General features: G+C 35.8%; 1 protein-coding gene across 50 annotated transcripts in view; it reads left to right on the top strand.

Annotated features, from left to right (window-relative positions):
* LOC101737973 (protein phosphatase 1 regulatory subunit 12A) overlaps window positions 1-21553 on the top strand; it is an 88631-nt gene that overhangs the window by 12717 nt on the left and 54361 nt on the right. For all 50 annotated transcript variants that reach the window (XM_062668216.1, XM_062668214.1, XM_062668211.1 and 47 more), the window contains exons 2-5: window positions 14010-14140; window positions 17451-17569; window positions 19906-20054; window positions 21337-21492. In XM_062668216.1, the coding sequence (XP_062524200.1) occupies window positions 14010-14140; window positions 17451-17569; window positions 19906-20054; window positions 21337-21492 (555 nt within the window). The remainder of the gene's footprint in view (window positions 1-14009; window positions 14141-17450; window positions 17570-19905; window positions 20055-21336; window positions 21493-21553) is intronic.

Genomic DNA, 21553 nt, shown 5'->3' with positions numbered 1-21553 from the left:
CCCCTATTTTGAAACATTTTTTCTTGACGCTCCACTTGAATTGGTTTTACCGTGATGTTATATAGCCTGTAGCCTTCCTTAATAAGTGGGCTATCTAACAATGAAAGAATTAAATCGGACCATTAGTTCCTGAGATTAGCGCGTTCAAACAAACAAACTCTTCACCTTTATAATATTAGTATAGATTAAAGAAAAAAACGCACGTTCGTTACTTTATGTCAATTCGAAGGAGTTATGGTATGTAACAGCTTCGGTAGATCTCTTCCGGCACTGGAGACTAAGCAGTATACCATCGAATCGTGAGCGATTGATTGATAAGCTAAACAAAATAAGTTTATTGTTAACTTGTAACAAGACTATGAAGCGACGACGACCCAACCCAACATAAAGATTTGTTTTGCTATGATCGTCATCATAATTACTATGAATAGTTCAAATATTTATCACTAATTATAAAGCGACTTTAAACAAAGTAATGTACGTATGTTAATTATATTTACAGTATCGACACGGTCTTATCGGTAATTATATTTGCTATTTTCAATAAAATCTCACTTAGGGTCACAGATAAAGCTTAGTTAGCTTTAAAGGTTTTACGGCTACCGGACCTTGTGTTAATGTTATATATTTAAGTCAGAGCATAAACTGTCACAACAAATAATGTTTATTATCTCAAACTGTGAATACTGGTACGCAACGTCATCGTTCTGCTGTGATTGCCGAGACCCATGAACGACGTTGATAAACTCCCACCGAAGCGATTGCTCGCCTGTTTTCCAAATGAGGAAAAAAATAACTCAAAAATATCTATATATATGAATGGATTGCTGTTCGTTAGTCTCGCTAAAACTCGAGAACGGTTGGTCCGATTTGGCGAATTTTGATCTTGAATTATTTGCGGAAGTCCAGAGAAGGTTTAAAAGGTAGATACATATGAAAATGCTCGGAATTAAATAAAAATAACAATTTTGTTTTTCCTTTCATTTGTCCCCCGTCGGATTCCTTTTGTTTGTTTTATGTTTATTTTATACAGAAGTTTAGGTCTTTTCTTTAGCGATTGAGGCACTGCGAAGTCTGCCGGGTCAGCTAGTTTTATAATAAAAGTGATCAATGTGACCAATGTATATTTATTAATTAACTTTATGAACTGGCTATGTATCGTCAAGCGTCCGCGCTCGATGTTTCAGTGTCGAGGGATGTGACCACGGTGGGATTCAAATCCAACTGGAAGGCACCAATTTTCCTAAGTGAATACTTAACCAACTTACATTTTTGAAGGATTTTAAGGATGAAGAAATAATATCATGTTCTATCTGTTATTAATATGTGAAGCAAAAACGTACTATTTACAGAAATTGCGCGGACGGCGGAGTATGAAAATTACCCACTCTTATAGAAAATATAGAGAAGGAGTGCAGAATGTTAAAAAAAAATGTTAAAAGGTACCAATTTGTATACTTCACTACATGTATCTGTACAGTTTTATTTTGTAATGATCGTTTAATTATGATGATTTACCACTCGAAGCAGAAAACGAAATCGTAATGAAATATCGCACCAATTTATGTACGTAGCTTACCCGCTAAAAGTTAAGTTGTTTTAGCGCCTCTGATGCCCCGTTAATGGAAACATCCGCTGTGTTTTTATCTTTGTAAAAGAATGGCTTAGTGAGTGCAAAGGATGATATGAAGTTTCGTCGAGTTACATTGCTAATTCGAAGCAAAAGGTAGAAGATATTTTTTAAATTACTCATTTATAAATGTCTTCCTGTCCGGAACTTTCTTGTTACCGAATCTATTAGTTTAGACGATGAAACGATAGACAGCGGCTTGGCTCTACCCCTGGCATTGCTGAAGTCCATGGGCGACGGTAACCACTCACCATCAGGTGGACCGTATGCTCCTCTGCCTCTTGATTTGTTAGAAAAACGTAAATTAGGGTTGGACAAATTATATTCGTATTAATATAATAAGCCGTACTCGCCCGCTTCGCTAAGCATTTAAAATTGACATTATTATTAGGGAGTCCAACACTCATATAAATATTAGCCTATCCATTAACTACACGTATTTTATTCATGGATACCAAGTTTCAAGTCAATCGGATGCAAGATTCAGTAGTATAACGGAACATATATTATATTAGTATAGATATAAAAATTAATTGCTGTACATTAGTCTCGCTAAAACTCGAGTACGGCTGAACCGATTTGTCTAATTTTGATCTTGAATTATTTGTGAAAGTCCAGAGAAGGTTTAAAAGGTAGATAAAAGAAAGAAAATGCTCGGAAATTAATAAAATAATAATTTTGTTTTTCCTTTGATGTGTCCCCCCGTCGGACGGATTCCTTTTGTTTGTTTTAAGTTTATTTTATACAAAAGTTTAGGTCTTTTATTTATTGATTGAGGCACTACGAAGTCTGCCGGGTCAGCTAGTATTAGTATAGATTTTGATAGAAATGAACACACGACTGTTTCATCGTCAGTGTGTGCCAAAGCACTGAAGTCGCGCATGTGACAGCAAAGTCACAGATTCAAAGATTTATTGCGGAGTATCGGTTGTCGTTGGCAGCCGCATCGGCGCCGCTCTGCCGCTACCGTCGCAGCGTCACATGTAACTGTCTCCGATCGCTAAAAATGATGGTAGACCAGCTGTCACACCACGTCAAACGACTACATACATACACGATTATTTTAAAATTCATAATAATACAGCTATTTGCTAACGTATCGATGTTCAAACTGCCTCTAAGTACCGCATTACAGCTTTCGTTAATATCACAGTTAAGATTATTTCTATATGTTTAAAACGATTATAAATTTAAAAAATAATTTAAATTGTAACTGGAACGTCTCGTGGCGAAAACTGAATAGTGAACTAAGTATAGAAAAAATACAAGAGACCACGGAACGAAATTTCGGTTTACCAGATTTACATTTCGTTATTCGTGGTTGGAGAAGTAGGAAATGACTATAAGGGGGGTCAATTATGTTATAACCCTCTCGAAATCGCATAGATGACACGCGCTGTAAATATTATATCTGATTTCTCGAATGTGTTGTAAATTTACTGAACACCAGTGAACATATTTAGCATAGAAATAAGTTATGTGCGTGCGTGCCATTACTGTTTTATTAGTTCCTCTTAATTACGTTTTACTGTGGTTCATTTTACGGACATGCCATTTCTAGGAGCGCTCGACCGTAACGTTAAGGAATCGTATTTTTTTATCGATGCTTTTACCGAAATTGACAATCCAAAAGAAATAAATTAAATTGAATTTAATACTCTCTGTAAATTGTATTTGAAATTGTAAATATAGTTTGATTAACTTATTTGAAACTCTGTACAAATGCTCACACGCATTAAAAAAATATGGGCACAGATTGAAAAACAAAAAAAACTGATGTACATATTTATTGAAGGTAGTCGTATTTTTCTTGCGCATAAAAATTTGCATAAACTAATCAGGCTTAATTTGCCATATTTCATGTTGTCCGTAGCCCTAATCAGAACATTAAAGGGCGTCGTTCATAATAAATACTCGTTCGATTTATTTTATTACGAAATCCCGCAACGTGTATTAAGCGTGTCAAAACATCCAATACAAATTCACACAACCTTGCGTTTAAAAATAAAAGGGAGCTGCTCTATACGTTCGCGGGGGACGTTATGCGCGAGGGCGTATACATACATACCTGCGGCGATTTCTACGTCATCTTTCGATTTACCTATGTAGAGATGGACGCGAGACGAGCAAACGTTCGCTGGTCTATTCACAATGACTATGACGTCAAAGAAGCTGTTAAGATGATTCGAATATTTACATCAACCTCTTTTATAACTTAAACCCGACGTTAGTAAACTATAAACACCACAACGCGAATGCCGATGTCCACCTCTAGACATTAAGTCAAAACCTCAGTACAATTGGTAGGAATCGGTATGAATTTTTGGTAGGACCTCTTGTGAGTCGGCGCCGCCACCCTGCCTGTTTCTGCCGTGAAGCAGTAATGCGTTTCGGTTCGAAGGGTGGGGCAGTCGTTGTAACTATATTTGAGAACTTAGAACTTATATCTCAAAGTGGGTGGCGCATTTACGTTGTAGAAGTCTATGGGCTCCAGTAACCACTTAACACCAGGTGGGCTCTGAGCTCGCCTACCCATCTAAGCAATAAATAAATAAAAAAAGCATAATGCCTATCCCAGCCTTCATGTTCAAGTCATTACTTTAGATAACAGTTGAAGAAGTTAAGCAGGAAAGAAAAAAACGCCTGAAACAATACTTTAAGCTATGGATGACAAGTAAATAGGAGTATTCCGATAGCGCTTGGACCGCAGTCACGACGGGTACTCCGACTAATCTATTTTTTGCCGCAAAGCAGTTACTTTCCGGCTTCAAGAACGGGACGGAGCCGTTGTATCAATGAATTTGAAACTTTGCCCTCATGTCACAAGATTCATCCTCGGCTGGCAAAAGAAGCATTCACATTGGGATATCCCTGGGTTGGAGTAAACATCCATGAAATTTTAGTCCTATAAGTGTACTGACCGGCGTTAGAACGATGTACAGAAGTTCTATTAAATAAAAGTAAAAAAAAATGTTACTTATAGTTTCCTTTTCTTGAGAGCCTTTTCTTAAATAATGGCTTCAGATATGCACTTTTGAAGTCGTAAAAGTGTGTTAATTTGAATTAACGTTTTCAGTTTAATGATAGGACAAGAAATAGCTGTTGCCATGGTGTTGTTTCAAATTTACTAAAAATTTCAGTTCTCGGTCTGCCGTGCCAATGGGTTTCGCGAATTCGTTGAACCCACGTTGTCACCGAGACGCGTTGCTGCAGCTGTGTACCGCCATAAAATCTGGCTTACATAATATATTCTGCGTACACATCCGGATCTCATGGATACTTGCCATGACGGCAGTTGTGCCAACTTTTGCAAAGTCGCTCCCGTATATTTCAGCCTGTTTAGAATGTCCGTTTTATTAATGATAAAGTTCAGTTTGTATTTGTGGTTTATGTTTGTAATTTGTGTGTGCGATTAAAAATATCATCGTTATTTTCAAATTATATCTTAATTTTTTTTAAATGCATAGATGTGCGGTCTAGCTGAGTGGTTATCGAAGCCCATAGACGTAAGAACGTGAAAGCCGCCACCCATCTTGAAACATGAGCTTCTAAGTCACAATTGTGTAGTAAAACAATTGTCGCATCCTTCAAACCGACTACTGTTCACGGCAGAAATAGACACGGTGGTGATACCTAACCTTGCGACCTCACAATACCCCTACCACCAGTATGTATCTGCCGTGTATCTGCAGTGATTGTTACAATAACTTTAGGCTTGGACACGCCTTGAAAACATTCTATACAATCTATTTCACCTTAAAGCCTACCATCGTAGAGGAAACGGACGAATTTAATATTAAACTAACTTGTTAAACAGAGCATCTATCCTCACCACTTAAAAGTCGATTTTGTACGATCGCATTGACTGTCATATCACACAAGAAGCCGTCTTCATTTACTCCGTCAGTTAATATGGCTGTTTATACACAACATGACAAGATTCAAATGTCCGCAGTCTATACCGATTACACATTAACAATTTTGCATTCGTATCAAATATCGACCTATATCTGGTATATTACGCGCGCCCTGCTACGCGTTTAGCCATGTTTACATCATCGAAACCGGCACGCACGCACAGATCATTTTATCAATTGCTATATACGTTTTTGTATTTATGTGCCGAACGAGCACCTCATCTGATCTGGTGTGAGCGCCTGCCCTATTTATAAAGTGCGGTTAGTTACCTCAGACTAACTACACACGAGACATACTAGTGACGAATACCATGCTAGTATTGATACTGTACTCGTGACAATGCGTCTCATATGTATTTTTATCGCTCGATTACGTTTGTGTCAATGATCTCATAAAGTTACCGGAGTTTCTTTGATGTTATGAGTGACTGTGTATCGCGTACAATAAGATTTGCATTTATTTATCGTTCTTCGATATATAAAAATGCACTATTATAAATCGGAATGCACGGCATTTAATTCGACTTTATGTAATGTTCTATGCTGCCATTTTTAGTTTCCGAATGTTTCTCTTTTGCAAGATAATCGTTTTTTAAATCACATTAGGCATTTCTTTAAACAGTCGTACTTATAAATTAATCCGTTTTAAAAATATTGTAAACTTACTTTGTTTAGAGAATTTATCATAATTTATCGAAGCGCGAATGGGTGCGTCTACAAGAAGTCTGGGACGCGTGCGTTCGCTTGGCACCGATCAGACGGAACGTTAAATTTCTGTTGCTTTCATATAAATTATACTAACTTTTTATAGATCGCATCGCATAGATCAGAATCTAGAATAGATAGGATGCCTCGTGTCATGCCGGCGCCTAGAATCTTGATTCACTTTTACTGTTGTTTCATATAGGCGTAACATAAGAATTCATACGACCTATTTATTGAACATAATAACATTTTAACCTATTATTAAACTTGCCGAACATTTTAAAATTGTATTTGGTGGTATGTAAACAGATTTATACTGTCTTAGGCCGTTTTATTTATTGCAATAGAAAATCTACCTCGTCCATAACACAATGAATTATTAATTTAGCATCATTTGATCGCGGCTGCATTTTATTTCGCTATAAGTAACCCAGTCAGTATTTATAGAGCGATAGTCGTTAGATAGTCCGGGAAACTAGGTCGATGACTCGACGTCTCCTGACTTTGTTTGACACGTATCGGCTTTGGTTGGTTTGCGATCAAATCTAGATTTATTACTTATAAATTTCGTTTCATATGTATCTAATAAAATTCAAAAGCTATCCATAACTGTGGTATATTTATTAATTCATAAATTTATTTAGTGAATAAGGCTTAGGTTTAATTTTCTAATGCTGTCATTGACCGACCCGAATATTTTGTAGAGGTATGACGTATACGCTCACTGGATGACATAGCGTCGCGTTATTTTAGAATTGGGCGAGGAAATTTTCATTTCGAGGTCGCGACAGAAAATGGAGGTTTGCTGATATCAGCAGGATTACGTCATTAAATGAGAACGTTTCGCGACGATTCGGTCTTGAATTTTTTTTTTGCATTTTATTCAGAGCCAGAGGAATTGTACTTTGCTTCATGTTTAAGGGCGATTTTCTGGCAAAAACAAACGCGGTCAATGCGCTGTTCGCCCTCTCGTTATTGTGTCATCGACGAGTCGTAAAATCCTTAACGAGGGGGCATCGTCGAAATAAGATCGGATCGTGGACTTTTAGAGCGTGCACATGCAAAAATCGAAGATAGTTGTCGTTTAAGATAGTGTCATTTGAGCCGATCCGTAGGTGCGTTGAATCATTGCCATACTTGTTTAAATAACCAATGCAGTATAGTCGCGCTGATGTCAGTGTTTTTAAATACGTGTCTATTCGTATGTTAGTAGTAAAGTAAACCGAAAGGCCGGGTTTCACAAACCGCTAACGAATTGGGAGGTGTTGATAGGATATTTAGATAGAATACAGATTCGAATGTCGCTTATTATTGGGAATCATTAGATTAATTATGCGCAAATATGTTTAGGACATTCCATTCCCGAAGACTATGTTTTGATGATTAGGTTATGTTTCGGTGTAATTGTCCGTTTATCCAGCGGATCCAGGCAGCGCAGGACCGGTCTTTGTAGCGAGGCTTGGGGGAGGCCTATGTCCAGCAGTGGACGTCCATGGGCTGAAAAGAAGAAGTCCGTTTATCAATAAACTAATACGATGTATAACGGTAGCCGAGATGTACATTTTTTCTTAAATAAGGTGGGCTTCTATTTTCAGTATCTAAATATTCTTATTATCGAATACAAATTTAACCTGTACATCGCTTAATAATACTCATTACATATTAAATCTTTATAAACCCTATAAAATATAGCGTACCAAAATAGTAAAAACCGTTTCACATTCCAAATATGATTTCAGGCAAATGTTTTACGTTGTTACACGATAGGCGGTGCTTATCAATAAAATTACGCTGCAAGTCCAGCTCTAAACTTATCTTTCGCGCATCATATTCGCGAGCCGGATGCCTCCTGAACGTTTCTGTGTAACCGAGGCCACAATGCTGCCGCTGTCACAAACAATAGTTTTTGTTATTATGTAACGTTTTATTTATACAATGTGACATTATGGTGGACGTGTCTGGATGACAACAGCGGTAAAAATATAGTTGTCCATTGTTCAATTTTACTACGAAATCGTAAAATATTAAATTGTTCATATTTATTTGCGTTTCTGTTTGTTTTACGATAAGAAAATTATATATTTGTTTTTCTTTGAATAGAACAGGGCTATGAGAAATTCGCCTAAATATTAATTACTGGCCGTACTCGCTCGCTTCGCTGGGCATTTAAAATTAACATTATTATTTATTGTCATTATTATTAGGGAGTCCAACACTCATATAAAAATTAGTCTATCCATTAAGTACATGTATTTTCTACATGGATACCAAGTTTCAAGTCAATCGGATGCATGGTTCAGTAGTTATAATGGAACATCCGTAAAAACCATTGTAGATTTATATATTAGTATAGATTGATGACAAAAAATAAATCAATACATATATTTTGACATTATTTTTAAACAAAAAAGTAATGGAGAGATATATTTTGTTGCATAAGCGTTATTCCTATATTCGTAGTTTCTGTGCAACGCATGCATAAAACACTTGCGTGGTTTATTTGAAATATGATATAATGTTAAACCAGAATGTATTACTAACCAATTGTTATGACATTTAAGACCACGTTTGGGTTTGTGGTAGGTCTTAAAACTAAACATTCCGTGTAGTGTAACAACCTTAAACAATTTAAATGTTTTGAATTTGCGTACAGTCTTTGCATAATTGTTATTACTAAAGCAGACTCAACACTCAAGTGATTCTCTTTTGTTTTGAGCAAACTTGGCGCACGATTATGACTACAAATATATCCTAAAATAGAAGCTATGCGGTAGGCTTTCAAATAACCCCTAGAATAGTGTTTTGTTAACATATTTAGGAACGTTTTCGTCTCCGAAGCTGTGCGCGTTGGCGCTGCGTTTGCCATGCGAATTTATTTTGTCGTGCAGCGAAATTTACTTGCTATATTTGCATTGGTCTTGCAAGCAAACAAAAATAAATTGTTTTGTTTTCAGTGGTGCAAAGCTAAAATTTTACAAAGTCAAAACAACGACAACGTGGCCGCAACTCAGTCCATGAATTTCGATTCGCTTAAATGAATACTTTAGTAGACAGACGTACAGAGGATCGTATTGTCATAATGTTCCTTCAGATCAAATCGTTGCTGACGTCGTTCTCAATAAAACTGCGAGCTGGTTATTTCCATCAAGCAATAAAAAGCTTCGATATTTCAGTTGTTCGGTTGACCAGGCATCGTGGCGCGTTTTTTGAAAGCTCCGACTGGGGTTATTTGCTTCTATTTAAATATACATAATATGATATCGCTTAAGTTACATATAAAGCCACAGCGAATAACAATTCCAATTAATTCAAGCCTAATTAAACCAAACTAGCCAAACTCGGTTTAGTCGTAGCTTCTGATTAGTCGAACAAATTAAAATAAAAAGTGTTTTAATGTTTGTTTTAGTCGGATTTCGCTGGTCGTCGTGGCCTTAATTAAAACTACCTACTTTTACGGTTTAAATTGGCGGTTTTTTTTTGTATAATATTTCTGTTTACAAAAATCTGTAAAGTATTCAAAACTTTTTTTATAATATTACATTGACGACAAGAAACAGGAGATTAAATCGTAAAATAAGTTTTAATTGTGTGATTAAAAAAATCGTTAGTGTTTTTTTCTAAACTTGATTCTTGTATTCCATCGCCTGCAGAATAAATAACGGCTGCCGCATTTATAAAACACAAGGCGTTGTTTTTTTATTGAGATTTCAGCATTGTTTAAAACATCGTCAGTCTATTCGTCTTAGCTTCGAAGCGGCAAACTGCTTGCCTCCACAGTCAACGTACACGTTGGCCCAGCAATCTCGACACGCGCCAGCGGTCATGGCACTGACCCTGCGTGTTACATACTGCTGCACAATGTATCGAACGCATCTTTCGTATCACATTGAAATAATCGGATTATAATATCGATGATTATTCCTTCAAAAATACCCTTTAGTGTTAAAAGTTTTTTAGTTTAGTGGTGGTAGGACCTCTTGTGTGCCTATTTCTGCCGTGAAGCAATAATCCGTTTCGGTTTGAATAGCGGGACAGCCGTTGTAACTATACTGAGACCTTAGGACTTATGTCTCAAGGTGGGTGGCGCATTTATGTTGTAGATGTCTATGGGCTCCAGTAACCACTTTACACCAGGTGGGCTGTGAGCTCGTCCACCCATCTAAGCAATAAAAAATAAAATAAAAAGCAAGTCTGTCTATTAAACTACTCGGTTGCAAAGTCCTGTTTGAGTACAAAATCATTCTCGTGACACTCAATGATCAAAAAAATGTGACAAATCGGCGAGGTGCGGTTTTTCAATTATGACTCCCATTGCAACTACATCTGTCAAGTTACTTAGATGTACTTTATTTGTAAAAAATAGCCTCCTCCCCTAAACATGTTTCACTTATTTTTGCAATCTTTTAATAATAACTTTGGTGAACTCCCCAAGGTTTAGGATTTTTTTCGAAATTATTAGTAGGTAAAAATACTTTAAAGAACGCCTACAGTTATTTGTTCCGGTTTGAAGGGTGGAACATGAATTTAAATGTAATAAATACAATCGATACTTCGATAATCGATAATCGATACTACATCTTCAAGTGGACAGTACTTATATTCTGATGTCCGTAAGATCCGGCGACTATTTTATACCAGAAAGACCTGAGTTTGTCTATACATATATCTAAAGCGTTGAATAATATTTGATTTTCTTTTTACTATCATCATTACCGCTACCCTCTTTGAAAAACAAAATTGAAGTCATTATAAGCAATTGTTTCATTCATGGTCATTTTGAGAAATGATAACATTATTTTATTTCATCTTTAAATATATTAAAGTGAATTGCTGTTCGTTAGTCTGGCTAAAACTCGAGAACGGCTGGACCGATTTGGCTAATTTTGGTCTTGAATTATTTGTGGAAGTCCAGAGAAGGTTTAAAAGGTAGATAAATGAATGAAAATGCTCGGAATTAAATAAAAATAACAATTTTGTTTTTCCTTTGATGTATCCCCCGTCGGACGGTTTGCTTTTGTTTCTTTTAAGTTTATTTATACAAAAGTTTAGATATTTTATTTATCGATAGAGACACTACGAAGTCTGCCGGGTCAGCTAGTTTTAATATAAAATATCGCCCATAGTTGCGGTCATACCATTGCCATGAAATATTGCATGTCTCGCAATATGTATTTTTAGCGTGCATCAACTAAGATGTGATGTCGCGTATCATTGACTCGCATTGAACCGTGGCATAATTTGTGCCGTTGCTTTGCGGTTTAATAGTGGTAGAGTTACTGTAGACTGACCACGTACTGTGAGACCTATCTCTCTGACCACGGGGTACTTTAACAACTTCGTTTCGAAATGCGTAATGAATAATGTAACAGAATACTTGACTTTTTTTCCATTTTACAGCTACTTTTTTAAATTAACATATTAATTAAAATGTTTCGCTGTACGCGTAATTCTAATGTACTGTTTTTTTTTTGTAATAAAGTGATAAGGTGTATATTTTTGGTTAGTATTATGATCGCGATAAATAGTTTGAAAAACTCGGAGTAAGCAAAAGGATTTTTTGTTTATTACATGTATTTCAGCGATTTGATCCAATGATGATCTAGTTCCCAGTTAAATTGGTACTTTAGTTCACTTCGACTATTAATTTGCACTAATAGATTATGAGCTACACTGTAAAAGGCTTTTGGTTATAATCGTGCGGGATTCTGTTAAGTAAAATTTATTGAATAATTTCAAGGATAAAGTTAGTAGTTTGTCCCAGCGGTAAAGACTTCCACATAATGTCTAGTGGTTGATTGCGCCATCTACATTTATGTCCACGGATTATGTTAAAATACCAACCAAACGGTAAGCCGTAGTGCCTTGTCAACTGAGCTAATGAAATATACAATTTATTTGCTCTGCAAAGTTCATACTTAATAATACATACAATACATAATTATACATTATTAAAATACATACTGATATGTGATATTATGTCACCGACAATTCAGGGAATAAAACGAATGAAAGCTTAATTTAAAAAAATGTGCATTTTCATAAAAGATTCAAGTTTGAGACGAAAGTTTCATTCATCGCGTAAACAAAGTATGGAATATTTTTCTTAGAAAACGTTTTCTTTGATTACACATCCGAAATCGTTTTAATTTCTAGCTACTGGTGTGTTGCAGTCTCATTTTTAACGATTAAACATAAAAGTTAGCGAGGATTTCTTTGATTGTAGAGTTGAATTAACCTATTTAACATTTGGCATTTATACTTTGTCCTCTTTAACAAGCCCGGTTTAACAAGATTTTTTTGTAAAAAATTTTTTTGTGGTACGTACAAAATATATATGTAAAAATATACGTAAAAGATTTTAGTGTTGAATTATTTTATTGTATTGCACGATGTATAGTCTTTAATCATTAACCACCTAAAGCAGTACAGTTGTGCAACAATTCTTTTACTTTCATTACCTAATACGAAAAAAGCTAATGAATTCAAAATTCAAATTCAAAATCATTTATTTCAACTTAGATGTCAGTATGACACACTTGTTGAATGTCAAAATAAAAATAACAATATTAACTCTACCACGTAAAGTAACCTAATATCTTCTTCTTCTTCTTCTTTGTCGTTTCCTCATTACTGAGGGTCGTGACCACCTTGGTCCAGTTTTTGCACCAGCTTCCTCCAATGCTGCCTGCATTCGGCCTGCTTAATGGCGCCCGGGACGCTGGTGTTTGTGGCCTCCTTGATAATGTCCGTCCACCTGGTTGGCAATCTTCCTCGACTTCTCATTCCTTCCACGTGACCTACAACACAATATAGATTTATCAAAAAGCGTTAGGTATAACATACATATTTCTACATCAAACGTACTTTTTGTGTAATTTCCCGACATAAAAATATCCACTTCCAATAATACCTTAACGAAGAGACGATCCCTGGGGTCTGTCGTTGCCTAAAATGATTAGTCTGTTTCAAGCCAATATCATGCGAATCCACCCGGGAAATGTTATTTATCACAATAAAGCTTTCCCAATATGAAGTGTACAACATGTACGAGTATATAATTATGATAAACGTAATTTATTAGAACGGTCTCCAAATATATTTTGGGTAACCTGGTTGTAATGTAAAGTCTGTTAGTGCTACAAAACAGTCCTTGGCTACAATTTGAAAGATGGCATTTGTCGCACGCGATTTATTGATTTTATCGCATAGCCATTAAGTTGTTAAGCGGTTACTGGAGTCCGTGGACATCTAATAATAATAAATAAATAATAATAAATAAATATTTACTAACAATCACGCCACGTTAACTGGTCCCGTGATAAGTTCGTAAAGAACTTGTGTTACAGGTACCAGATAACGGAAATAAATGTAAGATTTTTATTATACACATACATTTATTGAATATACATCCATAACTCTGGAAAATACATTTATATTTATCATACAAATATCTTCCCTTGGCGGGATTCGAACCCGCGAACCCCTTGTGTAGTGACCATGTCACTTACCACTACACCAGACGGCCGGTAGCCATTGAAATAATAGTTTTATTTATTTGTTTAAACTAATTAAAATTGCTTCTAATCCAATTTTACTAAGGAACTAGTATCAAATTAACCAGCCGTTAAAATTACAAACACAAATTATTTTATATTATTTTATATTAATATATATACATCTTTATCGCATAGCTTCAATTAGTAAGCCATTAATGGTTTGCCTTCGCAATGTTTGATAGAAATTAATTTATTTTCCAGGCGTGTATTGATGACAACTTGGATATGGTGGAGTTTTTAGTAACTCATGGTGCGGATGTCAACCGCGGCGACAACGAAGGCTGGACTCCACTGCACGCTACTGCTTCTTGTGGCTTCATCAGTATAGCAAGGTAACTACTAATTACGATTTATTCGGTTTCGTCTCTGAAGTAATACGAAAAAGAAAAATATCGTCATTTAAAAAATAAAAAGCTTGCGGTAGAAATAGAAAACAGATCGCTCATATTAGATTTAAATCAAAACAAGGAGAGTATAGCGGTGGCACATTTGTTGAATGTCATCATAAACTTTTATTGCTAACAAAGGTAGCTAAGCTTACGGTCCGTATAATCGTAAACAGTTAGCATCTCTCGTGGATTTAGCGCTGGCTCGGACCTCTACTAAACCGCTATCTACATGTAGTTTAGGATTTTTTTGTTAACTCCATAGTTTGATGGAAATTTAAAAAATAACCCTTGATAATGGATGAATGCAATGATTCCAGATAATGTTCTGACTTTTTGTTAAGTAGCCGCAGATTTATTTCGAACAAACCGTAAAAATTACAGCAGGAATTAGTCTCCTGTAGATTCAAAGGGTTTTTTTTATTTCTCAGAAATCTCAGATAGTTATACGAACTCACGATCCTTCTAGATACCGAAACCCATGGACAAAAACGCAAATTCCGTCACCTAACATGAGACATGAGTTCTATACTGCTTCACGGCAGAAATAATTAGGGTAGTGGTACGAGACAACCTACCGTCGGTAATTACGCAAATCATGTTTTGCGAGTTTAATTTACTTTTATAAAACAGTGCTATTCCTTCACAGTGGAAGTTATTCGTGAACATTTCTTAAGTACAGATTTCATTATAATAGATTTTTTTACCTGCCTCCGGAATTCGAATACCGGCACAGTCGCATCTCTCGATGGAAATGCATATCATTTAGGACACGATAACGCGCAATAAATTGTCAGACCAAGAGTAGAATATAACGACCCTAGAAGTAGTAGAAACTAGCTGCTGTTAGAGAGCTGATAATAAGACTATGTTATGTAAAAGGTGTCAGACATAACTGCTTAATATCTGATTTGATTGAGTTTATTGTATCTGCTGAAATTTTTCGATATCGTACGTACCTTGTTCGAAAAATTGCTACGGGAATTGTAAGAAGACTAGTGCTGTCGCCTACTTACAGGACAATGCATTTACTCCTGTGAACATGTGACTCCATAACAAACCGGTCATTATTCGCGGTGAACGCGCGAATGCCCTGTACTTCGTGAATTATACAGGTTGTACCTTAACCGGTCCTAAAAACGAAGACAGACAATATTGTTAGTGATAACTGATATCATATATAATAACTAAAATTACATTAGTCATTTTATATTTTCCTAATGTTTGTACATTGCACCCAATGTAACTCAATTAAGTGAACGGACCCCAGATTCTGAGCCCTCACTGGAATCCAGGGTGTGGCTTTCAGCAGTCCTCGCGTTATAGAGCGCTTACACCAAAAGACACAAAACAAGTAAGCATTTATATAGCATACGACAAGTTTTTAAACTTTGTTTAGTTAAAAAATAAAGTTTTCAGTTTACTTTACTCCATTCGTTTATTTACATTCTATATGGATAAAGTAAAATTATTCTTTAGATTTACTCTTTAGATTTTTTTTCATCTTGTTGAGCTTTCTAGACTGATTTGGATTTTTCCGACCGAAATCTTTCACCAACTTCAAGAGTTCTGCTTGAGTATTCGCGTTAATGTATCAAGGACTCTAAAAAAAATTACTTCTAGGATAGGTGATTTAGAATATTTTGTAAGATTGAATGGTTTTGTGCTTTTGTTTTATAGCGCTGTTGACGATATTCCGTTGTTTCCTTTGATTTAAGTACTTTTATTTTAATTATTTATACGAGTACTGTGAATTTTAGATAAACTGGTTTTAGACATAAGCGGATATCGATAAAAGGCCTAAAATAAATAAATAGATAAAAATCCCGATACCGAAATAATAATTTTATTACTTTGTCCTAATAATATCCGCAACAGAATGAAATGATCGGGAAAAAAATGTTTTTTTAATTTTTTTATTGCCGTATAGGCAGACGAGCATACATACGGCCCACCTGATAGTGAGTGGTTACCGTCGCCCATGGACGTCAGTAATGCCAGGGGCAGAGCCAAGCCGTTGCCTACCGTTTAATACTCTCCACAAGCCTCGTTTGAAGAAGGACATAAACAAACATGTTCACATTCACAATATTATTGTGAGTTGACATTAAATTTTCATGTTTGTTCGGATACGCACAACTATCGTAACTCTGAGCCAGTACGAATAATTAAAGTGTACACGTTGACGCATCCCGATAGGGCACCTGATCCGTTCAATGTACACAAACTGTGACTCAGTCTGACCCACTGACGGCGTTTCTATGAACAACGATATTCATTGTATTAAAATTATTGTTGGTATTGTGTACTTACGAATCAGTTTGTAAACAAAAATGATTTAATAATTATTCTCATCAACATCTACAGAGCATCTACCGATTTTAATATCTACCAAGTGGAATGAAATGAAAAAAAGGTCAAGGCTGTAAAGGAAAAAAAAACAGTCCAATTTTCACGCAGCGAAAACTTTCCCTTATTTAAGCATTAACCGTATTTAACACTGTTTTGTATCAAAACACGCCAAAATATGGTGTCTTTAAAGACTCTGATTTTAATAATCTTTTCTTTATTCACAGTTTGACTTTTCGTATAATAATTGTTAAATTTATTTAGCGGTATTATTTTACTTTGGCTCATCCTAGATCTAGACATAATGTAAATATGCCTGAAAAACAATTTTCTTAGAAACATGTATATACAAAACCGTGGTAGAGAGATTACGAAGATCAAATCTTGACGTATCTATCTAGCGTGGTTAACTAATATACACGAGTCGTAGCCGTGAATATATTTTTTATTATTCACGTGGTAATTTTATAATGATTAATTTTGATATCCCTGTGTTAATTGTATTCGTCCTCTCAGTCAGTGAATAATTAGAATTTAGGTATTGTGATCATATTTATGTTCCCGAATTTAATTACCTTATGCTACAACGGCTTTGTGGAATGCTACGACTGGCACTTCCAAATGCTTCGAGTCCATCAGAGACCAACGTTCCTGACTTGGATCAGCGGCTGTTTTATTTTATAAGTAACTTAAAAAAATGTGCCTACTAAACTACTTTTCTTAAGTTTAAAAGTAAATTAATATTAATGAATAAATTAATATTTCGTACGTAACTACATTGGAAAACGTAATATGTAATTTTTAGTATAGATTAATAATAATCGAAAAAATTGTCTAATTGCTACGTCCTTCAAAAACGAATTAAATATCTCTTAAATAATAATTAATAGTCTTAATATATTTTCAGGTATCTCCTTGAGAGCGGTGCGGACGTGGCCGCGGTCAACTATGATGGCGAGTTGCCTGTTGATATCGCCGAAAGCGATGCAATGGCTGACTTGCTACAGAAAGTAATTGACGAGAAAGGTAAATTATATATAATTTTGTTTTGAATATTCAAGCAATTGTGCATGGGTGCAAAATATCATTTTTTGGACATTTCTCCCGGCGATGAAATGATTCAAATGACTCCATAGAGCGCCTTGTCGTTCAGGGTAAAGTAGAAAGCACCAAAGCCCACTGAGTTTCTCGCCGGATCTTGTCAGCGGGTCGCGATTCCGATCCGGTAGTAGATTAATTCGCGAAGCAATTGCTCTTGAGTTGTTAGGTCTCCATTGGAGGCGCTCGGGCAGTTGTTAGCAAATCCCACCCCTCCTGGCTGAGCATTTGCTCGCCCATCTGTCCTGGTGAAATTGGAAAAGCCTTCGGGCCACCAGTAATCCTTCAATCATAATAATAAGAAAGCACCAAACCGCATGGAAGAAGTGAAGTCGACAGTTGGCGGTTGTTTGCATGAGTGTACCAGACTCATCTCAAACCGGAAGGAATGGCGATTGCTCGTGAGGTGCATGACATCTGCCCACAGCAATCATACCGAATGACGACCACGATCGCTCTGTCAAGAGTGATACGACAATGAAAATAAAAAAAATACAATCTACATTATTATTTAAATTATTTCCAAAACTGTTTTATAATTAGACACATTTAATTATAAAATAACTCAAATGACTAGTAAACCCGGTCGCGCTTTACTTTGAAAATTTGTATGAGAAGTATTGATCTCTTGAAATTGTTCACGCGTCATTGTACGTTGATGGTATTATGACAGAAACCTTCCCTACAGCGGCAATTTCAACCGTACCTAGTTTCACCACATTAAGATCTGCGGTTCAGTAACGCATAGAGGACAAAGATTCGTGATTATTTCAACATGTATGCAGATTGTACCAATTAAACGTTTGAATACAGCGCCATCTATTAGATACTTACTTACCCAACCTGGACAATTAAGCATCATGTCGATATGTTAGCTTACACCACCATCTCTTAGAAACTAACTCAGACCTCATATACAACAATGGCCATTTGTCATTTAATAAACAAATAAATTGAAAAATTGAAAATATTGTTATCATGAATTGAGATCTGACTGTTGGGTTGAACGAAGTTGGCCCAAACTGTACATAAAATGCAAATTTCACTTCAATCGGTTCATTAGTTCATAAGTATATCGCGGAAAACAACGAGGGTTAAACATTTTATACGAACACAGATATAAGTAATTAAACCTTTTATAACACTCATGAAGCCATGTCTTGCGATTTTGTTTCCCTTGTGCACTCTCACAAGTACTAAACGCTCAATACACTGGTGGAACATAAATTATCAAATACAAGAATACATACGTTATCACCCTTCAAGTACTCAAATACTCGAATAAAAGTCAAACATTTCATTAATATGGAAAAAAAATTGTAGGAAAATAAATTATAACTAAGTGCCTTTCGCTGTTTTGTTTTCTTTAATTGCCCGCAGACACGCATGCTTTGCCCGGTTTATTCATGTTATTATATAAAAAAAAACGTCACGAAAAAATCTTAATCGAAAATCTTAAAGGTTGTAGTAGAAGAGTATTTAAAATAATTAATACTAAGCCAGTAAAAAACTTAAAGAAATTTAATAAAAATTGCTTGAGAACCTCTCAGGAATTGTTTAAGATGCTCCAGTCATCTCAAGTTTTGAAGTCAAACTTCTTTAGAATCGTGATTTCAAACTCGATGAAACGAAAAAATAAGTCCACAGAGACAGTTTAATACAGCGCCATCTATGAGAGTTTTTAATACTAACGCGTGTATGAAACCTCTTGTAGTGAATTTTAATTTAGGATTATACGTGAAGTTAAAATATCAATTCACAGAGGGCGCTACCTCATACTATAAAAGATGATTTATAATTATTTACTAATGACAAAATTTTACATTTAGGGTAATTGTATTTTAATTTTTGAGGGTTTCACTTCTACCACGTGTGAATTGCAAACATGTATTTTTTTATTCTCGGATCGCTCATCACAGGAGCAGGGCTCACCCAGACTAGTTAGAGCCACTAAATTCATCGACAGTGCGACAGACAGGCTTTGAGTATTTGTAGTTTTTTTTAACGTGAGCTTTTTAAATATCATATGGCCGTAGATCCCTGTTTTGTAAAAGATCACATGATCATTTCGTTATATTAGTGTTTATTGAGTCTGACTACTGCCCCACGAGTTAGGGGTTCGATTTCAGTCTTTATTAAAAATATCTGACATTCGGAACTTGGCTCTGTATATTCTCGTGACGCATGCTTATAGATACCCTTAAACTGGCTAAGAATTCTAGATCGGGATCTTTTCATATAGCTTATTTATTTATTTGTTGCAGGCGTTGATTGTGAGAAGTCAAGGAATGCAGAAGTTGATACGCTGATGAGTGACGCCAGAGAATGGGCATTGCACGGCTACGTTGAAGTTCGAGACTTGAAAACGGGAGGCACGCCGCTCCACGTTGCCGCTGCTAAAGGATATATCGACGTAAATATAAAACTATACTGAGACCTTAGAACTATATCTCAAGGTGTGTGGCGCATTTACGTTGTAGATGTCTATGGGCTCCAGTAACCACTTAACACCAGGTGGGCTGTGAGCTCGTCCACACATCTAAGTAATAAAAATAAATAAATAAATAATAGACTCGATTGAGCCTTTCTAATTATTTTTTTTACTGCCGAGGACATAGTATAGTTTCACCTGTTGTCTCTACAATATATTTACGCTGGCGTATTCTAATTCGGCCTCTGGAGCGCCTTTTCCTGGATAAATGTGCAGACGATCATCTTACTGCCAATCTGATCGTTTGATGAACAGAACCGGGGAAACAGTCAAGACATTTTAAGATGAATCTTAAACCGTTGTGCTTAGCGAGTTTTTTTAACGTTCTCGATGGCGTAAAAGTTAACTCGTATATGGAGTTGGAAAGATTGCCTACGTTTGCCGCTAGGGGCACTTTTTTTTTTTTCGGGTAGTGGGCCGAACCTCCTACGAGGTCCCGCGCTGTTCCAACTGCACACAAATATGAGTTAACTTTTACGCTATCGAGAACGTTAAAAAAATCGCACTAAGAACACAGGCTATACAAAAATAAATAATAGTTTAAAAAAACTAACAAAATACGCTTTTATAGAAAATCCAACTTAAAAATAGGAAATAAATTTTAATAAATTTGAATTAAAAATAGTGTAAAAAAAAATGATTTTTTTGTAAAAAAGCGTGGGGTGCATGATATCAGTAGCTTTTATAATAATTATTTTAATATTTTTACTGGTGGTAGGACCACTCGTGAGTCCGCGCGGATAGGTACCACCGCCCTTCCTATTTCTGCCGTGAAGCAGTAATGCGTTTCGGTTTGAAGGGTGGGGCAGCCGTTGTAACTATACTGAGACTTTAAAACTTGTATCTCAAGGTGGGTGGGTGGCGCATTTACGTTGTAGATGTCTATGGGCTCCAGTAGCCACTTAACACCAGATGGGCTGTGAGCTCGTCCACCAATCCAAGCAATAAAAAAATGAAGAGATATGATTAATTAACTATTTTTTATTTTTTAGTTGAATTTCAATTATTTCAATTTTTTTTTAATTTTTTTTTACATTAAATTTTCATCGGTCCTTAATAAGTATACAAAATTTCGAGTTAATCCGATTTTTTGAAGGGGTTCATAATCATGTTCAAAGATTCCGTTACAAACATACATACATACATACATACGTCTGAAGCCAATAAAAGCGTATTAAAAAAGTATTGTTTTTTGTATACGCAGGTGGCCAAAACTCTACTGGAGGATTGTAATGCGGATCCTGACTGCGTTGACTACGAGGGCTGGACACCGTTGCACGCGGCCGCATTGTGGGGACAAAAGGAGGCGGCAGCATTACTACTCAAATTCGGAGCTGATCCACATCTCAAAAACTATTCGGTTAGATTAAAAAAAATTATTAAATTTTGCTACAATTAATTGGTTAGTACTAAACACTTGA

Source organism: Bombyx mori, chromosome 1 (genome assembly GCF_030269925.1).
Source record: "Bombyx mori chromosome 1, ASM3026992v2".
Taxonomy (NCBI): Eukaryota; Metazoa; Arthropoda; class Insecta; order Lepidoptera; family Bombycidae; genus Bombyx; species Bombyx mori.
This window is presented reverse-complemented; position numbering and strand designations above follow the sequence as displayed.